This window comes from Polypterus senegalus, chromosome 1 (assembly GCF_016835505.1).
Source record: "Polypterus senegalus isolate Bchr_013 chromosome 1, ASM1683550v1, whole genome shotgun sequence".
NCBI classification, from domain to species: Eukaryota; Metazoa; Chordata; class Cladistia; order Polypteriformes; family Polypteridae; genus Polypterus; species Polypterus senegalus.
Window position 1 is genome coordinate 287,910,745 of NC_053154.1, and position 25,003 is coordinate 287,935,747.

At 41.3% G+C, this 25,003-nt stretch overlaps 1 protein-coding gene across 1 annotated transcript in view; it reads right to left on the reverse strand.

Moving 5' to 3' along the window:
* LOC120515460 (EF-hand calcium-binding domain-containing protein 6-like) overlaps window positions 1-25,003 on the reverse strand; it is a 94,022-nt gene that overhangs the window by 60,320 nt on the left and 8,699 nt on the right. The window contains exons 2-5 of the mRNA XM_039736538.1: window positions 22,390-22,475; window positions 6,112-6,212; window positions 5,255-5,332; window positions 589-762 (exon numbers count right to left, since the gene is read on the reverse strand). Of these exons, the coding sequence (XP_039592472.1) occupies window positions 589-762; window positions 5,255-5,332; window positions 6,112-6,212; window positions 22,390-22,475 (439 nt within the window). The remainder of the gene's footprint in view (window positions 1-588; window positions 763-5,254; window positions 5,333-6,111; window positions 6,213-22,389; window positions 22,476-25,003) is intronic.

Sequence of the window (25,003 nt, forward strand, 5' to 3'; positions counted from 1 at the left end):
ATTATCTATTATTATGAAAATTGTTCCTTATGTACAATTCCAACAACAAAAATAAGTAGATTGGTGCAAAGTTCAAATAAACCAGTACAAACTGGTTAATTCCCCATTGTTAACCATCTGCTTATCAGAGTAGGAAGAGCACATAAGTAGGAAGCACTAAAATGAAAAACGTATGGCTGTAGTAGGAAAACAGATTGAAGCCCATATACAGTTCAACTCATTCCTTCATCAACACAGAAGACAAGTATATGGAAATGTGAAAGATGTCTGATAGAATGCTGAAAGGTCATCAAGTGACATACATGATTTGTTTAGTTATCTTCACTAATCATGAAGCCATAGAGTGTTGATGTGTTGCATGAAGATCAGCACATAAAAGTAAGTATTTTACCATATTCTATACATGTTTAGACACCCATTGTATTAGTCTATAAATCTATTGAAGCAATAGATTTATACACGTAGAACTCTGAAAAGGCTTAAATAAAGGCAGACCATGCGATCTCCACAAAAAAGGCCCACAGCATAAAATCAAACCCAAGACTCAAAGCCTACATGAAATGAAGAACTACAGTACATGTGCTGTACCTGTCTTTAACCAACTTCTTTAGGGTGAGATCAGCTTGCACAGTATTTTTCTTTATTGTTTCATTGTTTCTTTTTATAGGGTCCATCCAGGTGTGATCATCCCCATGTTCTTTCTTTACAAATTCTTTGGCAAATGTTTCAAAGCTGATCAAACTTTTCTCCTTTATATTCAGTCTGAAAACAAATTAGAAAAATAAATAAACACAAGGCAATTCATACAGAGGCATGCAATAAGTTCTTGCAAGATATAACAAATCAAACAAACAACATGTATTGGTACAGTATATGGCAACCTCAAACTCCACTCCAACTCAAGGCAGTTTACAAAACAAAGTATACTATTGCATATGAAACAAATTAAAAATATTTGTGTGGCATGTGTAAATAAATCAAATGTAATAATCTAAACAAGCATCTGTTTTCAAGAACTACCATTTCCATTAAAGGACAGCAGTGAATGAAGAAGGAGAAGAAGAGGTGGGAGACGAGTCCAGAGGTAGGAGGAAATGAGGCAGGTAAAGAGTGTGGAACTAAGGGGTAGGAACTTTGAATATTGGCAGTATGACTGGTAAGGGGAGAGAGTTAGCAGATATGATGGAGAGAAGGAAGGTTGATATATGTGCATGCAAGAGACTAAATGGAAGGGGAGTAAGCCCAGGTGGATTCAGGTGAGTTCAAATTTTTCTATCATTGTGTGGATGGGAGGAGAAATGGGGTAAGGGTTATTCTGAAGGAACAGCATGTCAAGAGTGTTTTGGAGCTGAAAAGAGTGTCAGACAGATGAATGATTATGAAGCTGGAAATTGGAGGTGTGATGATGAATGTTGTTAGTGCTTATGCCCTGCAAGTTAAGTGTGTGATGGATGAGACAGAAGATTTCTGGAGTGAGTTGGATGAAGTGATGGACATTGTACCCAAGGGATAGAAAGTGGTAATTGGAGTGAATTTCAATGGACATGTTGGTGAAGGGAACAGAGAAGACGAGGAGGTGATGGGTAGGTACAGTATGCTGTCAAGGAGTGGAATAAAGAAGGTCAGATGATTGTGGATTTTGCAAAAAGGATGGACATGGCTGTGGTGAATTTTAAGAAGAGGGTTACGTACAAGAGTGGAGGAAGATGCACACAGGAAGATTACGTCATATGCAGAGGAGTCAATCTGAAGGAGATTTAAGAATGGAAAGTCGTGGCAGGGGAAAGTGTAGTTAGGCAGCATAGGGAGGTGATCTGTAGGATGAAGTTGGAGATCAAGAAGATGAGAAGAGTCAGGGCAGAGCCAATAATCAAATGGTGGAAGTTGAAAAAGGAAGACTGCAAGGCTGAGTTTAGGGAGAAGGTGAGACAGGCACTGGGTGGTAGTGAAGAGTTACAAGACAGCTGGGCAACTGCAGCAGATGTACTAAGAGTGACAGCAAGAAGGGTGCGTGGTGTGACATCTGAACAGAGGAAGGAGGAAAAGGGAAACCTGGTGGTGGAATGGGGAAATACAGGAGAGTATAAAGAGGAAAAGGATGGCGAAGAAGAAGTGGGATAGTCAGAGAGATGCAGAAAGTAGACAAGAGTACAAGGAGATAAGGCACAAGGTGAAGAGAGAGGTGGCGAAGACTAAAGAAAAGGCATGTGTTGAGTTGTATGAGAGTCTGGACTCTAAGAAGGGAGAAAAAGACCTGTACCGATTGGCTAGACAGAGGGACCGAGCTGGGAAAGATGTGCAGCAGGTTTGGGCGATAAAGGATAAAGATGGAAACATACTCACAAGCAAGGAGGGTGTGTTGAGTTGATGGAAAGAGAACTTTGAGAGGCTGATGAATGAAGAGAATGAAAGAGAGAGAAGGTTGGATGATGTGGAAATAGTGAATCAGGAAGTGCAATGGATTAGCAAGGAGGAAGTAAGGACAGCTATGAAGAGGATGAAGAATGGTCCACATGATATACCCGTGGGAGCATATAAGTATTTAGGAAAGATGGCAGTGGAGTTTTTAACCAGACTGTTCAATGGAATCTTGAAAAGTGAAAAGATGTCTGGGAGTGGAGAAGAAGTGTACTGGTGCCAATTTTTTAGAATAAAGTGGATGTGAAGAGCTGTGGTAACTACTGGGGTATAAAACTGATGAGCCACAGCATGAAGCTATGGGAAAGAGTAGTGGAAGCTAGGTTAAGAAGGGAGGTGATGATTAGAGAGCAACAGTATGGTTTAATGCCAAGATAGAGCAGCACAGATGAGATGTTTGCTCTGAAGGTGTTGATGGAGAAGTACAGAGAAGACCAGAAAGTGTGGCATTGTGTCTTTGTGGACCTGGAGAAAGTATATGAAAGGGTGCCTCAAGAGGAGTTGTGGTATTGTATGAGGAAGTAGGGAGTGGCAGAAAAGTACATAAAAGTTGCACAGGATATGTACGAGGGAAGTGTGACAGTGGTGAGGTCTGCGGTAGGAGTGACGGATGCATTCAAGGTGGAGGTGGGATTACATCAGGGATCGGCTCTGAGCCCTTTCTTATTTACAATGGTAAAGGACAGGTTGACAGACAAGATTAGATAGGAGTCCCTGTGGACTACGATGTTTGCTAATGACATTTCTGTAGCAAGAGTAGGGAGCAGGTCGAGGAGACCCTGGAGAGGTGGAGATATGCTCTAGAGAGGAGATGAATGAAGGTCAGTAGGATCAAGACAGAATACATGTGTGTGAATGAGAGGGAGGTCAGTGGAATGGTGATGATGCAGGGGGTAGAGTTGGCAAAGGTGGATGAGTTTAAATACTTGGGATCAACAGTAGAGAGTAACGAGGTGATAAAGAGAGTGCAGGCAGGGTGGAATGAGTGGAGAAGAGTGTCAGGAGTGATTTGTAACAGACGGATATCAGCAAGAGTGAAAGAGAAGGTCTACAGGACAGTAGTGAGACGAACTATGTTATATGGGTTAGAGACGGTGGCACTGGCCAGAAAGCAGGAGACAGAGCTGGAGATGTCTGAGTTAAAGATGCTGAGATTTGCATTGGATGTGACAAGGATGGATAGGATTAGAAATGAGTACATTAGAGGGTCAGCTCAGGTTGGACGATTGGGAGATAAAGTCAGAGAGGGGAGATTGTGTTGGTTTGGACATGTGCAGAGGAGAGATGCTGAGTATATTGGGAGAAGGATGCTAAGGATAGAGCTGCCAGGCAAGAAGAAAAGAGGAAGGCCTAAGAGAAGGTTTATTGATGTGGTGATAGAGGACATGCAGGTGATGAATGTGACAGAGCAAGATGTAGAGAACAGGAAGATATAGAAAAAGATAATCCACTGTGGCAACCCCTAATGGGAGCAGCCGAAAGAGGAAGAAGAAGAAGTGAGCGAGACCCCACCTTAGCACCGTGAGGAGCAAAAAAGGAATAAACTCATGATAGGGCATCAGTTAATACTATTCACACAGGGCCAGTTTAGTGGTGACATTCAGCCTAAAATACATGGTTGAAGAATGTGCTAAAGAACCCTTTAAAAATCTAAATGAAGAACAGGCAAGCTTCATGTATAAAGTGATCAGCTTAGTGCACTGAAGATTTGGTGTTCCCAAATGTCATAAAGCTATCTACCTTTCCATATAACCTGCCTGCTTAATCTGTCCCAACAGGATGAGGCGCAAGACATGAACCTTCGTGGGATGTAGCATCAGCATCAGTGCAATGGACTCATACACACCCCCACCCTCATACTCAAATGGAGCTGATTTAGAATAGTCTGTAAACCTAAAACACATGTCTGGGATGTGGGAGAAAAACTAGATTAAACAGAAAAAAACCAACATAGATATATAAAGAAGGTATAGCCTTCACACAGATAAACTAATTACATCAGCCACTGTGCCATTCCTCAAATGAAATAATTATTTATGGAATATTTTATTTATTACATTAAAAAAATACTTTTGGGGACCTTAAACTATGTTTTAGCAATATTCAGGTGATACAGGTGTTGGACTGACGTTTACAGTTTTTATGACAAATACCTGGCCTGGTTATTGTCTTTCAGAGTTTTCCCTGGTTATTCTACTTTTCTCTGAAATCCCACGGATGTTTATGCAGATCTATCTATCTATCTATCTATCTATCTATCTATCTATCTATCTATCTATCTATCTATCTATCTATCTATCTATCTATCTATCTATCTTTTAGAAAGCATGAAAGCTCAGACATTTTATAATCTCCAGTATTTTGCTCAGCTCATGAGACTTAGAACCCTGTACTAACGTCTTATCTGCCAATGCATAAAAACACACTTATCTACCATCTTCTAATACTAGTCAAGCCTACAGCAGAATATGATATTTGTATAAGGCAGTGTTATTTTTGAATTTAAAGAATCTGTTGTGATATCTATAAGTTATTTAACTTAAGGAGTTATCATGGATTGTAAATGTTACCTACCAATAAACTGCTTTTAAACTTTGTCACAGGCAGGATATCACTTAGGGTCCTACACCTGCCCATTTCACTTTGTGACAGAGAGAGACTGGCTCTGGGATCTCTAAGTTATTAAACAGTTGTGACAATATCATATTAGACAGCGACAGACCATCTCCCCCTCTCTATCAGCCTTGCTGCCCCTCACTACAGTCTTATATTTTGTTCACAGTACCATTTTATTATCTCTAATATGAATAATAATTGCAATAAAATATTATCTTACCTGTTTAAAAGGTGACCAAACTGTGTTGAGCTAATAAATCTTCCAAGAAATTTTGTAAGAATAATATTTAGTGCTTCTCTAAAACATAAACAAGTAGTTTATTATCATTATTAAAATAATAAATACAGTAAGTCCATCCTTCCATCCATTATCCATCCTGCTATATCCTAAATACAGGGTCACGGGGGTCTGCTGGAGCCAATCCCAGCCAACACAGGGTGCAAGGCAGGAAACAAACCCTGGGCAGGGCACCAGCCCACCACAGGGCATGCGCACACACACCAAGCACAATTTAGAATCGTCAATGCACCTAGCCTGCATGTCTTTGGACTGTGGGAGGAAACCGGAGCACCCGGAGGAAACCCACACAGACACGGGGAAAACATGCAAACTCCAAGCAGGGAGGACCCTGGAAGCAAATCCAGGTCTCCTAAATGCGAGGCAGCAGCGCTACCCACTGCGCCACTGTGCCGTCCCAACACAGTAAGTCATTTTTAAAAAAACAGTAATCAGATTTAAAAAGTAAACTGGCGCGTAGCAGTGTTGCTCATGTTTTAGTTGTTTTCTCTGTTCTTTCTCTCCTTACACATTGTCTGTGTTATGACTGTAGTCACAATCTATTAAGATGAAGTGAAGTGGAATCACCACTCCACAAAGAACAAGGGTTCTGTAATAGAAGGGCGGGGTAACCAAGGTTTCAAAAATGGGGAAACAGGATCTGAGATGCAAAGCATTTACAAACCATCTATCATTTTCATCACTTGCTGACTAGACTTACACATTTAAAATGTAATGGATGGTTAAATGGAAGCCATGGTGCAATAACAGATTTATTCTAAAGATAGAAAATGGGTTACCTGGACACAGTGCCTCTCCCAGTTGGATCATTGGCTAAAAACAGCTGCCTTAAGGGGTTCAAGCCATTGGATTGAATTCTTTCATGCAAAAGGAATTCTAACTATAAATAAAACAAAAAATATGATAGAGTTAAGCATTGTACCCTAAAACAGCAGGTCACATTACATGCCTTATGTTTTAATTACTTGATCTGTGTGCAGCTACAATTAGAAAGAGACTTTCCTCCATCTTCAAAGAAGGCTATCATGGAACCTAGATGAGAATGCAGAACATTTCTTTATTTGCACAGAATTATTTACAAATGTCTCGGTCCTTGCAGTGAACAATCAATTAAACAATTAATCTGTTTTTGTACTGTTTTTCTGATTATATCACCTTATCTAATACATCACATCATCTGACTCTTAATATGCAGAACTTTATCACCTCCTCCAACCAACTAATGCCACCAGTAATTTCTGACTTATGTCGACTCTCCCATTATTATGAACACTGCGTCGTTAAGACAGGTGTTTGCGGATTGTCCTATTGATCTTATCACTGCTTCATAGGAGGAGGGTATGGGCATTCCCATCAGTTTATTTCAACTTTCTGGTCGGGCGTGCATTACTCATTCACCTTATGTTTGTATCTTCTCTAAAACAAGGCAGAAACTCCATGTGCTTAAGCTTTAAGTTACATTTAGTTAACCCTGAAGATAACATTCAATCCTGTTCCTTATGTTTAATACACAGTATATATATATGAAGCTATAACAGAATGAATATAGTGTGTATATATTGTGGAGATCAGCCCAGACCTCAGACAGGCACATGACACACAAGTTGCAAAACACACACACTTTATTTTCCTTTTTCTTTAGCACAGCACACAGTGCATAATCCCCAGCAATTACTGCTCAGTCCTTTCTTCTTTTCTCTCTCTCTTTTTCTTTCCTTCTTCCACCTCCACTCCTCTCCTGCAAACCCTGTCCTCTACTTCCCGACTCCTGCTCCTCGAATGGAGTAAAAAAGGCCTCTTTTATACCGTACCTGGAAGTGCTCCATGTGCTCCCAGATCATCTTCCGGCAGCACTTCCTGGTGTGGCAGAACTGCTCCATGGGAACCCAGATCCTCTTCTGGCAGCATTCCAGGTGTGGCAGAAGTTCTGCAGTGCAAGGCTACGGAGCTGTCTAGGCACCCTCTGTCGATGGCCACAGGCCCTAGCAGGGTTGATCTACCATGCTCCAAGCTTGTGGCCCTAATGCCATCCAGGGGGCCTGTACTATCATGTTCTGGAGGAGGTACTGGTGTTGACATGTCCTCTCCCATGGTCCTCTCATCATCGAGGCATCCTGGCTGGGCAGGAGCGCCAGCCGTCTGCCACATTATATATATATATATATATATATATATATATATATATATATATATATATATATATATATATATATATATATATATATATATATACTGTAAATATATATATATATATATATATATATATACTGTATATATCTATACTAATAAAAGGCAAAGCCCTCACTCACTCACTCACTCACTCACTCACTGACTCACTCACTCACTCACTCACTCACTCACTGACTCATCACTAATTCTCCAACTTCCCGTGTGGGTGGAAGGCTGAAATTTGGCAGGTTGATTCCTTACAGCTTCCTTACAAAAGTTGGACAGGTTTTATATCGAAATTCTACGCGTAATGGTCATAACTGGAAGCAGTTTTCTCCATTTACTGTAATGGAGATGAGCTTCAACGCCGTGGGGCGGAGTTTCGTGTGACATCATCACGCCCCACGTAATCACGCAGTACATAGAAAACCAGGAAGACCTCAAAAAGCGCAAGAAAACATGCATTATATAATTGAGAAGGCAGCGAAACAATAAGAAGCGAGTTCTGCTACTTGAAACAAAGCACGATGTAAACCTACACTTTAAATTAAGTTCATAGACAGGCTGCCGCTGGCGTTTGTAATTTAGTGCCTGCCCATATAAGGCCATCCGTCAGCGGCAATCCAATAGCAAACTGCCACGGGTAAATATTCACGGGTGAAGGACTGTGCTTATGGAGAGGAAGATGAGATGGTCAGGGTGGTGTTTGACACAAACTCAGCGAAACTGCCAGAGAAAGTTTTAAGTGCCAGGACTAAGGTAACATTAAATAAAGCTATGGACATAGCACGAGATGGCACCAGCACAGCTGGGAACCTTCGATGCAAGTACACCAGTGGCTCACGTGAACTGATGCAGTGCACAGATCAAAGTAACATTTCAAACATGAACAATGCAAAAATCTTATAGGAGTAAACATAGGTTCAAAGCTCTGTACACATTTCCAAATAATCGGGAGTTGACACCTTTCTTGGTATCAACATCTCTTACATATATTTTTCTTCTGGTTCATCCTGCTTCCTCTTCAAACCCAGTTCTTTTCATAACTTCTACTTCACTGCACACACGGGTATATATATAAATGTATATCTATAGCCCGACGCCCGATTCGAGAGGGATGTACTATGTACAGCTACCGATTCATTTTACCTTCCCATCTCCTTGGTTTGGGACGTATGAAAAATATTAGGTTAACGATTCCTATTCGTCCTCTTCCAAACCCTTCCCCACGTTGCCTGCTGACTCCTTTACACCCCCATAGACATAGAATTTCTAGACACCGCATGACCAGCAACATTGTACGAAGAAAAACCAACGCTATTCTGAAAATGTACTGCCATATTGCGAGTGGCACTGCTGTGGAGTGAAGTAATGAATAATGTGCTGCTTGGGACTGTACAAACCGCTGTACGCTCCAAAACAGATCCCAGGGGATTACATTTCATAGGTAAGGCACTTGTTTTGGTTATATTTGGCCATTAGAAAATCCCGTTTTATAATCTTAGCATTCATGGTCACTTTACAATAAAATTAAACAACATTAGTAAAATTAAAACAAGGGAATGATAAATCAAAAAGCAATCATTAGCAAATAAACAAAGATAACTTGTACTAACAGCTGCAAAATTCACAATTTGGTATGCCAGTTTGAAAAGATACGTTTTATGGGCAATTTTAAAATGTGTTATTGAATCGAGCTGATGTATATGTGAGGGAAGAAAATTCCCGAGTTGAAAAGCACTATGATAGACGCTCGAGCTACCAGAGTACTGAGTCTGACGTGTGGTACAGAAAGTCGAGCTGCAGATGAGGATCTGAGTGAGCGAGAAAAGTGCAAGTCTGCAGGAGATCAGTGAGGTTGTGGACAGCTTTAAATGTTACGAGCAGTATTTTGTATTGTATTCTGTAGTTAACAGAGAGCCAGTGAAGTTAAGAGAGAATAGATGTAATATGTTTAGTGGATTTAGAACAGCAGGTTATTATTCTGGCAGCAGAATTTTGAAGAAGTTGTAAGCGATGGATAAGATTTTGTGGGATGCCAGATAGTAATCTATACGTGAGTTGACTTGGTCATTAACCAATACTTCAGTACTGTGTTGCGTAAAAACAGGATGTCTAGAAATGTTTCAGAGATGGAAGAAGGCTGTCTGAGAAATGTTACTTATATGGGAGGAATTATTTAATAATAATAATAATAATAATAATATTATTATTATTATTATTATTATTTAATAATTGCCATTATTAATGTATAAATGGATGTAAATAATTGCAATTAATGTTTTGGAGATGGAAGAAGGCAGTCTGAGAAATGTTACTTATATGGGAGGAATTATTTAACAATAATAATTATTATTATTATTTAATAATTGCCATTATTAATGTATAAATTGATATAAATAATTGCATTTAAACGATTCGCCAAAATCTGTTGTATGTAAACGATACAGTTTTAAACATTATTGTTTTTTCATCAGAAAACCCGGTTTCCACGTCTACCTGTATTAGTTTAAATGGCACTTTTGCCATTCGCAATAGGGCGGACGAGCTGATGTATCATGTCGACTGGGCAACACAGTAAATGCGGCGAATATCTAAATATGTCTATGTACACCCCCACGTCGCTTTTCTCAAGTCCTATTCCTCCTTTGGACTACCACGTTCCCCGCTCCTCTCTCATGACCCCATTGGTGTCACGTCACCGCCCGATATCTAGCCTGACCGCGTGACCTTTCACTTCGGCCATGTCTGCGCCTGGAAGTCTTTTCCATAGCCTGCTACAGGAAGGTACTCTCTCAACCAATGGCATTGGTTTCGCTCATTGCTATTGGTTTTGCTCCTTGCTATTTTCGTTATACTTCGACAGTTATTTCCTAAGCCTTTGTTATAAAATGAATGACAGTATCTTCTCTGTCGACGGGTTTTTGTACAATGTCATCTGCCTGTTCCTATCAGTGGGTTATTTCTTGACACAAATGGTTGATGAAGGCAATTCACTCTCACTACGTCAAAGGGCAGTAGATTTCGTTGCATCACATTGGGACAGATTTGGAGACGTTCTTCCTGTTGTTCTTTCCAACGCAAGTCGAGTTATCACAACAAGTCAGGAGTACTATCAATACGTGGCAACATCTGGAGTTTATGGTGGTGAAGCTGAAATTCAAGCTCTTTCTGAGATTAGATCTTTCAACTCATTATCTGTCGTCTCCATCAAAACACCTATTCACAACTGTGTCTTTCAAGAAGTATTTCTTTCTTCTTGATTTCTGAATTCCTTTCTCACCGTTTTCCGTTCCTATTCTTACACTGCCGTATGCTATGGTGGGCGTCGGCTAGTACACAAATAATACAGATATAATACATTTAACACAAAACAGTCAATGAAATTCAGTAGAATCACAAAACATGATACTGTAATAAACATACCACTCAGTGGTAACTCAATTGGGTAACATATCCACTGTGCTGGGTTCATTCATATTCTGTCTGTGGGGGTTTTCTTCCTCTTGATGAGGTCGACATTCCCTATGCAGACAGACAGATGATGGCTGTGCCCAAGAAGTCATTAAAGGTCTGGATCTTGGTTTTTATCCTGAATGCCCGCAACCCAAGACACTCAAACACTTCTATCTGTCTCTTGAGAGCCCCAATCAGAGCCTCTATTGAATATGCAAATATCATAGCATTGTCTGCAAAATACAGATTACTGAATCTCTCTTCACCAACAAATGCCCCACGGCCTCTAGACACCACAACCCTGCCCAACACTTAGTCCATGCAAGCATTAAACAAAGTAAGAGCAAGAACAATACAATACAATACAGTTTATTTTTGTATAGCCCAAAATCACACAGGAAGTGCCGCAATGGGCTTTAACAGGCCCTGCCTTTTGACAGCCCCCCAGCCTTGACTCTCTGAGAAGACAAGGAAAAACTCCCAATAAAAACCCTGTAGGGAAAATGGAAGAAACCTCGGGAAAGGCAGTTCAAAGAGAGCCCCCTTTCCAGGTAGGTTGGGCGTGCAGTGGGTGTCAAAAGTAGGGGGTCAATACAATACAATACACAGAACAGAACAATTCCTTAATACAGCATAATAATAAAAAGTTTAGAAGTATGGTTTCACAGTAGATGATATGAACACACCCCTGATGAACCCCAGAATCAGAGTATTATGAAGCTTGGATTAAGGCACTCTCTGGATGCCTTGTCTATTGTCTAAGTGTATGCTCCAACCACGGTCCGATGTCTCAGTGAGGGAGACATTTTATTCACAACTACACTCTGTGGTTGATGGGTGCCTGTGAGGTGACACTCCTCTAGTTATGGGTGACTTAAATGCAACCTCTGGTACTGACAGGGCCAACTATGAGGATTCTGTCGGTCCCCATGGGTCTGGCGACCGAGGTGAAAGTTTCTCCATGTTCCTTGACTTTTCAAAAGATCAGGCTGTGGATCACTGAATTCTTACAGCACCCTGAACTGCATTGTTGGACTTGGTACTCAAATACTGGTGTTGCAGTGAAGGAGATCAATCTCATCCTCGTGGATGGATGCTGGAGGCTCCTACAGATCTGGAGGGTCTACAGAAGTGCAGTATTTGTGAATTCCGACCACAGACTTGTCATTGTTATCCTGAAGATCCATCTTAGATTCAGTAGGCTGGGAGAATGAAGCTGGACCTGGCCAGACTCCAATATCAGGCTGTTTCTAATGAGTTTGCATGCAGTTTGTGTGAGGAACTTGCAGACTTAGGTGCAACTGCCAACCCTAATGTGATGTGAGAGACTTTCCATGACAAGACCCTGAAGGTTGCTAAAGGTTGTGTTGGTGTCACCATTGTTCCCAAAAGGAGGAATTTAATCTCACAGGGCACCCTGGATATAATCGAGAGGAGTTGCAGCGTTTGGCTTCATGGCAACTCCAGCCTGTACTGGGAACAAAGAAGCACAGCTGTGAGAGCAGATAAGGAGGCATTTGTTAGAGGAACCTGTGAGCAAGTGACACACCATCTATGGTCTAGTGACCACCATCCTGCTTACAGTGGAACTGGAGCATTATGCACATCCAAGTCTGTTCTTTGGAGAGTTGCAATCAGGGTTGGTATTGGAATGGTCCTTATGGATGACAATAAATTTGTGACCCACTGGGCTGGCTATTTTGAGAAGCAGTTTAAAGCTGATCTTCCGGCTAGGACGTGAGACATCTCTGTGACTATGAGAGGCTGATCCTCCAATTAGCTGTGAACTAACCAGTCTCACTGAGATTGCACAGGTGGTGAACCAGCCAGAAGTAGGTATCTGGGATGAACTTCCACAGCCTGGTGGTAAGGCTATCCTCCTGGTATTGCAAGCAATCTTTGCTTCCATTTGGGAGACGGGCATCATCCCAACTGACTGGAAAATGGGACTTGTCCCTATCTGGAAAGGGAAGGGTGATCGCCTGGATTGAGGCAAACTACAGAGTTTCTTTGCAGCCTTTGTTGATTTTCATAAGGCGTTCGACTCAATTGACTGTGCTGCCCTGTGGGACATCCTGAGACTTCATGGGATCTCCCTGAAGTTGCTGGATGTTGGCTACATGGCTGGTCTGTATCCTGGTACTCTGAATGCTGTGCAGAGTGAAGGCAGAACCTCTGCTCACTGAATGGTATAGGTTTATTGCAGAATTCTCTAGAAACTGTACAATTCTGTAGTTGTGTTTGAAATTTGTGTGCATTAGAGTCATCCTTGGACAGTGATATCCTCCCATAGTCCAAAGGAACACTGTGAATTGGAAAATAAAATGTAATCTGTGGTGTGAGTACACGTGGGTGTTACACTCACTTAAACTAATCATTAGTTTGTAAGTTTTTAGAATGTGACAGGAAACCAGGGTGGCCATGCCTGAGTACCTATAAACTCCATACGAACAGTGCATTAGCATTGGATATTAACTTACATCTTTGAATCTGTAACCCTGTGAGGAGAAGGCACTAATCAACACTTCACCTCTATGGATTTTCATTTTTCATTATCAATAGTGCTTAAGATATTTTTTTTCTAGGTCTTCAGTACATTTTTTATTCCTTCTTGCGAATATTTTCTAAGTAGCATCAAGCGTTCCAGCAATACATGTGTTAACTGTAGTCACTAACTTTCTGTCCTTGGAGGTACTAAAAGGGAAAATAAACAATAGAAATAAAGCCAAAACATTAGAATCTAAGGGAGAGGCCTGCCCCAAAGGACCAAGAGGCAGTCTTAAAAACCTTAAGTTTTATTGGTATCAAGACCTCTCATACAATTCTCGACTTTCCTACTTTAATTTAATCAATAAAATTAGAAATGCAAGAAATAAACGGTGTTCCTGCTTTACACAAAAGCTGCCTAGAACTCCAGAGAGCTTAATTCTTAGCAACTCTGAGCCTAAGGAAACATGCCAAGCCACTTATTAAGATTAAAAACTGCAGGAAAAACCTGAGTGTTCAGCTACAAAATAAGACAGTCAATCAATCAGACTTTGTTTCATCTGTGCATTTAGTAACGCATGAAGAAGTACAATTTAACACAGCAAGGCAACAAAGTGCAACAACAAAATCCACAACAGATCACAAGAAAATGGACATAGAGAAGAGTCTACAAAAATGTCCAGCAGTAAAAAGGCAGAAAGCATTAACTAAAATGTCATTCTAAGAGCCTGGTTGTGGGTAACCATCAGATTGTCTTTTTAAAAACGGCAAAAAACAATGTGTTCTTGCCCAACTCAAGAATAAATAACTTAATCAACCTGTGAGACTGGACAAGCCGGGTTTGAAATTTGAAAAAGTGCAAACAAAATAAAAAAGTTGACAGCAACACTAACCACCGGTTGTGTAGCCTGGGAATAAAATGAATAATAAATCAATACATAATAGATTCATGTACCCACCTCTATACTAACACATTTATATTTAGTGCAGGATCATGTGGGCAAAAAAAAATTGAAATGTGTTAAGGTGGATAGAGAGGCATGCTTGCCAGGTTGGTTAATGGTGCCTTTACTGGCCAAGAGGCCATAGTGGCTGGACAGGGGACGATTGACTATCTAGAACAATTCCTCCCCCAGCACAATAGATTGCAGTGTGCATGGACCCAGTATGGACACTCACAGGGATCCATGGGATTCCCTGTGAGACAAACTTGATGGGGTCCTTGGGTGGCGCCAGAGGCTTCTAAAGAACTCCCTGTTTCATTGAGCTTCCATGTGACCCAGAAGTGCTTCTACCATTCAGTGCTATGGCAACTGGAAGTACTCCTGGGTCCAACCAAGTGAGCCTGAGTCAGGAGGCAAAAGGTGACACTCACCTGGTGAAGTTGAAGGAGGAAAAGGAACAGTATATTATCTGTTCTGGGGACCTTTATCATTTGTAAAGATACTATGTTTAATAAACAAAAACCTTTATTTGAACCTGGGGCTGTGCAGGGTGTGTTGGCATCTGGAGTTTGGGGCTTATTGGCACCCCCCATTACTCTGCAATTTTTTTCCAAAATCTTTGCAAAATATTTGATTATTATAGACAATGTCAAGCCATATACAAATATACCATAATTTCAGATTAAACCTTTACTACTCAAACCATTTCTCATCTCATAAGTACTCTTGCGGTGTACAGTAATCCCTCACTATATCACGCTTCAACTTTTGCGGCTTCACTCTATCGCGGATTTTAAATGTAAGCATATCTAAATATATATCACAGATTTTTCGCAGGTTCATGGATTTCTGCGGACAATGGGTCTTTTAATTTATGATACATGCTTCCTCAGTTTGTTTGCCCAGTTGATTTCATACAAGGGACGCTATTGGCGGATGGCTTAGAAGCTACACAATCAGAGCATGTATTACATATTAACTAAAACTCCTCAATGACATAAGATATGCTTCCCGCGCGGTGCTCGATTGTTTGCTTTTCTCTGTCTCTCTCACCCTCTCTGACATTCTCTGCGCCTGACAGACGAGGAGTGAGTAGAGGGGCTGTTTGCACAGAGGGGCTGTTTGCTTAGAAGATACGGACGCTCCTCTACAAAATGCCGCTTTATCACGGTGCTTCGGCATACTTAAAAGCCCAAAAGCACGTATTGATTTTTTGATTGTTTGCTTTTCTGTCGCGTGCTCTCTCTCTGACATTCTTTGCTCCTGACACGCATTCTTTGAAGAGGAAGGTATGTTTGCATTCTTTTAATTGTGAGAAAGAACTGTCATCTCTGTCTTGTCATGGAGCACAGTTTAAACTTTTGACTAAAGGGTGTTATTTCATGTCTAGAGGGCTCTAATAATGTTAACAGTGTGGGAGAGTTTATAAGGGCTTAAAATATATAAAAATAACTATACAAACATATGGTTTCTACTTCGTAGATTTTCATCTATTGCGGGTGGTTCTGGATTGAGGAGGAATTACTGTACTTTATGCACCAGCGTTAAAATGGCTATTTACAGTATATGCACTGTGTGAGATTGTAATATAAAATATTACAATAAGTTTAATCTGTACATGTTTTTAATGTAATTTAATATCATATTACTGAATAGTATGACACTTTCTGGGACTATCAGAAAATAAACCTGATCCACATCTCCACTGCTCATTTGTCACTGGTCACACGTTCATCCACTGCAGGATTGGCACATGCATCACATTTCACTTCAGTTGTTGAATATTCTTTTCAGACAAAGTCACTGAAAGAAGAGCATCTTATCATTGTCATACATATGTAAGTACCCGCACAGCGTACCAAATGCACCATATGGAACTTGTGACTGAGCATTCACTCATAAAACCGGCTGGGGGAACACTGGAGGGACACCATTGCGACACTGTACTTGTAGTGAATCAAACTAAGGATAGATGGCAGAAGCTGCTGGTAGATTCAAGTAAAAGGACGTTGGACAAAAATAACTGAGATTGGTGTACAAACTACACCAGCATGAGTAGAGTTAATTGCATCATGTGGGAATTTGGAGATACATGAAATTAGCTTTAAATGCAATCTTACTGAATTATGCATGTTTAATCTCTTCATAATGCTGACACATTGCACTAGTTTTACTGAGTTAAAAATGTTTTGCTGCTGATTATCGTTTGTACTCAGCATGTAATGCTTCTCATTTCAGTGTCAGCCAACATCAATGAAATCCACTTGCCCTCATACCTCATTTCCATTGTTATAATGTCCTGGTGAAACCTTTCACCATTTTCATCACTAACTGCACCAAGATTAGCAGGGAAGAAGTCCATGTGTGAATGCTGAACATTAGACTTTAGCAACATGTTGCACTTTATGTTTTTGTCTGCTTGAAGCATGTTGTCAGCCAGCTGGATGTACTGTAGTTTGGTGCTTTGTAGTTGCTAGGAAAATTCTCAACCACATCTTTGAATGTTTTCCATGCAATTTCCTCCAGTCTTTGTAGCAGATCTTTTCTTTGATGACATGTCTGAACTGTGGACCAATATAAAAACCTTCCTTTATCTTTTCATCAGTTACTCATAGAAACATCTGTCTCAAATATCAAAATCTACCACCTTCCTTTTTTTGTTTTTGGTATTTGGTACACTATACTAATCCCCAAGTTCTTTATCAGCTTCATGAAATTATTCATCAGTCCATGTTTTAAATGAAGAGGGGGCAACAATATCTTTGTTGGGTCAACAAGTGGTTTATATGCCACACTTTTCTGCCCTGGAACCAAATGCCTATGGTGCAGCCACTTTTTTTAATATGATGAACACTTTATCATGGCTGTCCCATCCCCAAATAAAACAACAGCACATGGTCTATCTGAGCTGCATCCTTAGTAGCTGTGCCACTACTTCTAAATCACCATATATGTTCTGGATGTAGCTGTTGTACTGTATATGCATACTAACAATATGAGAGCAGATCACAACAATTGATTGGTAATTGCAGTAAAACAGTATGTGACAGGAAAATGTAATGCTGATTTTTTGTGATACACAAGTATTCAAGAAGCAAAAATTCTGGTCCAGTGTATTTTGTGTCACATGCCATTGTATACAATATGCTACTGACAATTGTGGAAGAACTCATGGATGGACAGGTAACATAGCTGGGATAGCTGGTGGTACATTTTTCAGCCAGGATGCTAATACAATGAATGAGCTGTGGTTGACTCCCTGTTCAGGTAATATGGTCCCCAGTACACTGAGTGGCATCATTCTGCTGGTGTAGCTTCAGTCTGAATCCTTGCAAGGCTGCATGGGAATTGTAGTTGCAGCAGGCAGCCCTGTTGGGGACCTCTGAGCACCTCCCCTGCCATCATCTGTCTAACCCAGAAATACTTCTAAGGTGTACCCATGATGTACTGGAAGTACTTCTGGGTCCCACTTTAAAAGAAGACTGCCTTCCTGAGCCGGGTGAGCTGGAATCAGGAGGAGGTGGACAATGCTGGCTGCAGAGGACTGGAGTATGAGAAAAAGAATAAGAATTTTGACTGTGACTGTGTTGTGAATAAAGAGAAGTGAGAATTTATATCATATAATAAAAATACTCTTTTGATCCCAGGACTGAATCCTGCATGGTTGTATCTGAGGATTGGGGGTCCGAGAAGCCCTCTAGTGGTCACACAATATTAATAAACTTAATGTAAAACTTGACTGACACTTGAAGCTTAATATCATTGATGCCTAAAGAATTATTGAATTCTACCATTTATGCTTTTTACCATATTATGAAAACTATTAATTAATAGCTGTAAAAAAACATAAGGCATTTAAGATATTTGGTGAAAAGACACCCTTAAGGTGCCTTTAGGCAAACGTTTTATACAGGGTGGGCCACGGAAAAGTAACCTGCCCCCAATGCCGGTTGGAAGTGAGGCACATTTCTCAAGTAAAATGACTGTTAATCAATGTATACTAGGGTGGGAATTAATAAAAAAAATGTATAAATTGCATTAAGTGTACAATTAATTGCAATTAATCATGATTAATCACATCTAACATTAAAACACGTAATTATAAAATGAATACATAAATCATGACGTAAATACACACGGAAATTACACATTTAATGTAGAATCAACACAAAAGAAATAAAAAAAAATATGGCATCATATAAATTTATAAACTTACACAGTGACCTTAAACTTGAACTTTTAACAAAATACTGCTTGGCAAGTACAACCTGAATTTGAATGCCTTTCTGCATGATAAGTTGAAAGGAAGGCAAAAAGAAAAGGAGGTCAATGTATTAATTCTCAAACTGGCACAGCATATGTCAAAATAAAAATTAAACGATCGTTACGAGTGTTGACTTTGAATACACTACTAAAGACTAATATAATTGAAAGAATATGCATATCTTAAATGGGCATACATTAAAACTTGTCTTAAAACTCCATAAATACTATCCTCAATTGCTCATCATCATCAACAACTTGATAATTACACTCTACACATGTGTTTTTCAACTGGTGTGCCCAGGACATAACGGTGTAATGCCACTGGGCCCTGACCTCATCACACTCATCAGGTGGTCGAAGCCAGTCTGAGGAGGATGGGACTACCTGGAGAGGCCAACATACAAGCAACTCTGTGATCTCCTTAACTTTAATCGCACTCAGACTCGTCTAACCCCTCTTAACTGTTTTTTACTACAGTTATATGGCCCAGAAGCAGGCTGCTATATCACTTTCACTCCCCTCTAATCATTTGTTCATTCCATGCTGTTCGTGCACAACGCGCTACTCCTTCTCGTCCACACCCATACCGCAGCCGACCAATGTGACTCCTGCACTCCGTCACCAATGCCAAGCAAAAGCACTTCCGTTCCAGCACCTTCCACACTCTGTAGTGCTCCTTACACTCTTTTTCCTAAGACTAAAAGATAATGAATGCACTGAGTCTTCTGAAAGTTTAGTAGCTCCAGCCACATGGCCCTCTGCATCTCCAGCCTGATCATTACAGTATTATTGTTTCATAATGTTTAAAAAAAGACGTAAAAAACATGAAAATGCCACTCTGACCAAAGCACTGAGTAAGGCATTTGCCTTGTTGCTGGCCCTGGATGTGGCAATATTTTTTAACACATTAAACAGTAAGTCGAGCCCGTTTCCAGTGAGAGTTGGACTCCGCCAGGGCTGCCCTTTGTCACCGATTCTGTTCATAACTTTTATGGACAGAATTTCTAGGCGCAGCCAGGGTGTTGAAGGGGTCCGGTTTGGTGGACTCAGGATAGGGTCACTGCTTTTTGCAGATGATGTTGTCCTGTTTGCTTCATCAGGCCGTGATCTTCAGCTCTCTGGATCGGTTCGCAGCTGAGTGTGAAGCGGCTGGGATGAGAATCAGCACCTCCAAATCCGAGAGCATGGTCCTCAGCCGGAAAAGGGTGGAGTGCCCTCTCAGGGTTGGGGGAGAGATCCTGCCCCAAGTGGAGGAGTTCAAGTATCTCGGGGTCTTGTTCACGAGTGAGGGAAGAATGGAGCGTGAGATCGACAGGCGGATCGGTGCGGCATCCGCAGTGATGCGGGCTCTGCATCAGTCTGTCGTGGTGAAAAAGGAGCTGAGCCGTAAGGCAAAGCTCTCAATTTACCAGTCGATCTACGTTCCTACCCTCACCTATGGTCATGAGCTATGGGTAGTGACCGAAAGAACGAGATCGCGAATACAAGCGGCTGAAATGAGTTTCCTCCGCAGGGTGTCTGGGCTTTCCCTTAAAGACAGGGTGAGAAGCTCAGTCATCCGGGAGGGGCTCAGAGTAGAGCCGCTGCTCCTCCGCATCGAGAGGAGTCAGATGAGGTGGCTCGGGCATCTGATCAGGATGCCTCCTGGACGCCTCCCTGGTGAGGTGTTCCGGCACGTCCAACCGGGAGGAGGCCCCGGGAAGACCCAGGACACGCTGGAGGGACTATGTCTCCCGGCTGGCCTGGGAACGCCTTGGGATTCTCCCGGAAGAGCTGGAAGAAGTGGCCGGGGAGAGGGAAGTCTGGGCCTCTCTGCTTAAGCTGCTACCCCCGCGACCCGACCTCGGATAAGCGGAAGAGAATGGATGGATGGACATTAAACAGGACACAGTAATTGCAAAAATATTTACGCTTTAATTTCCCCAGGCCTAATCCACACATATCGTTTTGCAGTGGTTAGTGCTTTTCAGGGCCGCCTTAACAACATTATAGGTCCGTGGGCAAAGCAGTGCACTGGGGTCCCTACCTACACATCCACTCAGCGCAAGTCACAACATATATAGATTAGCATGGGGCCCTGAAGCTCGTGAGGCCCACAGGCAACTGCCCAGCGTGCCCATACACTAAGATAGCCCTGATGCTTTTACCTCATGAATTTAGTATTCTGGATCTGAAACCCATGCTCAGCCATTGTCTGTGTAGAGCTTTCAAATTCTCACCATGTCTACCTTGGCTTTTTTCCTCACACTTCGATTTTGTTCTCCCATCCTCAAAGACATTCTTTAAGTGTTAAAAGAAAACTCTAAACCTGGAACTTCCCTGTATGAATAAGTAAAAGTAGGTACTGTATGTGCATGTGGACGATTAGATATTGTATATATTCTATATTGCCGATGGATTTATGTATGTTCATTCAAGTTGGAAGGATGCCCATTTTAAGTCTGCATAATAAATCTTTGATTTTGGAGAACACAGTTTCAATTAATTCATGGTTTTTATTTGTATGATTCAGTCTTCATGGATATTTTCTACTTTGACATTTGTGTCAGCTGTGAAGACACTTGGAATGGCTCAAGCACATCAATACTGTTGTAGTGTGAAAGACTCACACAGATGGATTTTTTTATACACAACAGCAAGTGGACTGTGGATTGTGAGAGAGGGGATCTGGTCACATCCTGTTTTAAAGTAATAAGGTAAGTAAATTCAGAGCTCTTTATCTACAAACCGAATACACATCACAGAATGTATGTCCTCCTACATGAAAGCATCAGTCTGCATTCTCGACAGATTTCTTAAAAATATTCTGAAAATATTAGTTCAACAGCTTGGCCTTGGAAAATGTAAATTAGGTTAAAATATGAAAAGAAGCACACCAAAAGTATACTCCATAAGTTAAAATGGAAAATTTTACTAGGAATGTGAAGTAAACATGAATAGCGATAAAACTGCCTTCATTTTTTTAATAGCTTAAAACAGACTGTAACTGATTAGTGATTTGAAGGTAACTGGTACAACCACATTCACAATGCTAACTTTACAAGTTGGTGGAAAAAAATTAAAACCTGGACAGTGCACAGGCTCCTAAATAAAAGGGATGCATGTTGTGTACGCTGATCAAATAAGCAGGCTTCAAAAAGCAGGTGTGATAATATACATGCATATATTATATATATATATATATATATATATATATATATATATATATATATATATATATATATATATATATATATATATATATATATATATTTTTTTTTTTCAGAGAAACAATGATGTTATGTGTATACAAAGGAAAGACTCAAATAAGTAATGGCAGATTAGCATATTTTAGCAGTAAATTAATGCCGTGTGCTTCCATTCATAATGAGAGTGAAACTTTGAGTATATACTTTAGGACTAGCAACTAAGCTGAGACACCTTTAAAGAAAATATAGAATTTCAAAGCTCTGTGCATCTTTGATTCTGCCTGTGCTCACCTTGAAGCGTACGCCACCTCCTGCTTTATTTATAGCCGCTTTTTCATCCTTCAGTAAAGCTCTTGTGGCAGCAAATCTCAAATTCCTGTCATAACAAGTTTCCTTACACAATAGGCACTTGTGCTGAACTGCATTCTCCTGGGGTAATGAAGCATGCTTTCTGCTATCTAACAATTTGTTTAACAGTAGACTCTCCTTGTAGTTCTATTGAATTTTTAAAAACAGGCTGATGAGCGCCGCACACTGCCTGGCTTACCTCATTCATGTGCTGCACTGTTTCTTGCAGGGAGGCCTGGCTGTCATCCTGGCTCACACTTCTCCCTTCAGCCCATTGCTTTTTATCTAAAAATAAACAAATAAATAAATAAATAAATCATAGTTTAAAATAAATCCTTATTTGCATATGATTCTTCTTAAGAAGGTGAACTTTTTTGTTTAAGAAAGCCATTTATTTCAGTTTACATTCTTTGATCTAAAGCAAATGTGTGATACTCTTAAAGTAATAGATGGTGTACCACACAGCGGGGATGGATTGGCATTCTGGCCTGGATGAACCCTGTTCCCTTGCCCAGCCAGGTGGCAAGAACAGTGAATATTCAGGGCAGGTCGTGTCCTGTCTCAGCCAGCAGCTAGACATGCCATACCGCCAGAATTTAACAGAACATTTTTGCCGACAGGCCAGTGTATTGGATGGACTTGGGGAGGAGGCATACCAAGACTGCATGCACCTCTGGTGTACTGGGTGGCAGCATTCTTGCGGTAATGTACCCAGTTCCATAACTGTAGTGCATACTCGGAGTTGTAATTCCATGGCGCAGCCCTGTACAGTTCCATAGGTGTTGCAGGGAATGAATGTCCCTACATTATGAGGCGTGTGGCCAGCCTGGAATTGCTTACTAGGTGCAATATGGCAGCACCAAAATAACCTCTGGTTCCGGTATAAAGGAGGCCACTTTGTCTCACCCAGGTGAATTGGAGTCAGGAGGTGGAGGATCAGGCTTGCCAGGTCCAGAGAGCAGGAGTTTCATTATTATATTGTGGTTACTCAAGTGCTGGAAGGAACCACCTGTGAAAGGTACTTTTATATAATAAAATTTCACTTGATTTGAACCCTTGACTGTGTATGTATAGTTGTGTCTGGAGTCAGGGGCTCTTGGCCGCACCCTTTTGGTAACAGTACTTGTAAGATGATTCAACCCATAGTTAAAATGAATGAAATGTGTTAAAACAAAGAAAGGAAATGAATGTGTTAAACAAAAAACTACAATAGGGAGGGATGACTACAAAATACATGAAAGGTAAACCATCTTGGTACAGCATTAGGTGCACCTACACAAGGTCTATGTATTTATTATTTACTTTGTAACATCAAAATAACATCAAGCCCTACTCTCCACCACACTACTTGATTATTTACTCCATGTGTCCATTGCAATTTGCGCAAAGAAAAACCTTCTAACAACTAATGTTAAGTGAAGAAAACATTTACAATAGTACACAGTTCAGTCAAAATACACTCGTGTAAACTATATAGTAATACCATCTTTCTGTTCCAAAAAAAAAAGAAAGAAAATCTCATCAAGCTGAGAAACACACATGTCCCCTTCTTCTCTACACATGTCAAGGAGTTATCTGACAAGAAAAGCACAGTGTAGTTCCTCATATGTAATATATATATATATATATATATATATATATATATATATATAGTGGGCTGAAGGTGGTGCTCCAACTCCCCAAGTCCAACACAGACAGACACAGACACAAATTCAGCAACACACAAGGTTTTATTTGTTTCGTTGGAAAATCTTCCTTAAGCATTTCCCACAAATCGAATATATAAATATATATATATTGTCAGGAATGCCAGGGGCAACGACCCGACCGGGACGCTGTGAGGGACCGGAAGAGGGTCAAAGCCCACCCTGGATCACGTGGGGGCCGCCTTCCTGGTTGCTCTGGGAGCCACGGGTACAGGGCATGGAAGCTCCACCCTGTAGGGGCCCGTGGTCACCGCCAGGAGGCGCCCCAAGGCCTTGGGGACCTGTTACCCCAGCACTTCCGCCACACCAGGAAGTGCTGGGGGGAAGATTTAGGATGGCTGGGGCGTGGCCAAGGGAGGAATGCCGGGAACACCTGGGGCTCATCCGGGAACTGCTGGGGGGAAGATTTAGGACGGCACCCGGAGAGCTGCCGGGAGGACAGCCGGCACTTCTGCCACGCTGGGGTGTGGCCAAGGGAGGAATGCCAGGAACACCTGGGGCTCATCCGGGAACTGGATAAAAGGGGCCGTCTCCATTCATTCAGGGCTGGAGTCGGGAGGAGGCAGGATGAAGCACAGAGGAGGTGTGGAGGCGGCCCGAAGAGAGGCATTTGTGGCCAGGACTGTGTATTTGGGGGTATTGGGGACTGTGTATTTGGGGGTATTGTGCACTGAACTGAGTCTTAGTGACGTAATAATTGATTGTAAATATTGTAAATAAACGTGTGGTGGTTGAAAAACAACATGTCCGCCTGTCTGTGTCTGGGTCGGCTCCACAATATATACTGTGTATAAGTCACCCTGAAAATCAAAGTGAAAAAATGATGTGGCGGGCTAGTCCATTTTGCCGAAATTTCATTGCAGAAACTCGTACTCAGTAGTTTGTATGGCCTCCACGTGCTTGGATGCATGCCTGACCACTCTGGGGTGGGGGTTATGCTCCTAATGAGATGACGGATGGCGTCCTGGGGGATTCCTCTCACATCTTGACCAGGGCATCACTGAGCTCCTGGACATTCTGAGGTGCAAACTGGCAATGTTGGATGGACTGAAACATAATGTCCCAGAGGTGTTCTATTGGATTTAGGTCAGGCGAGTGTGGGGGCCA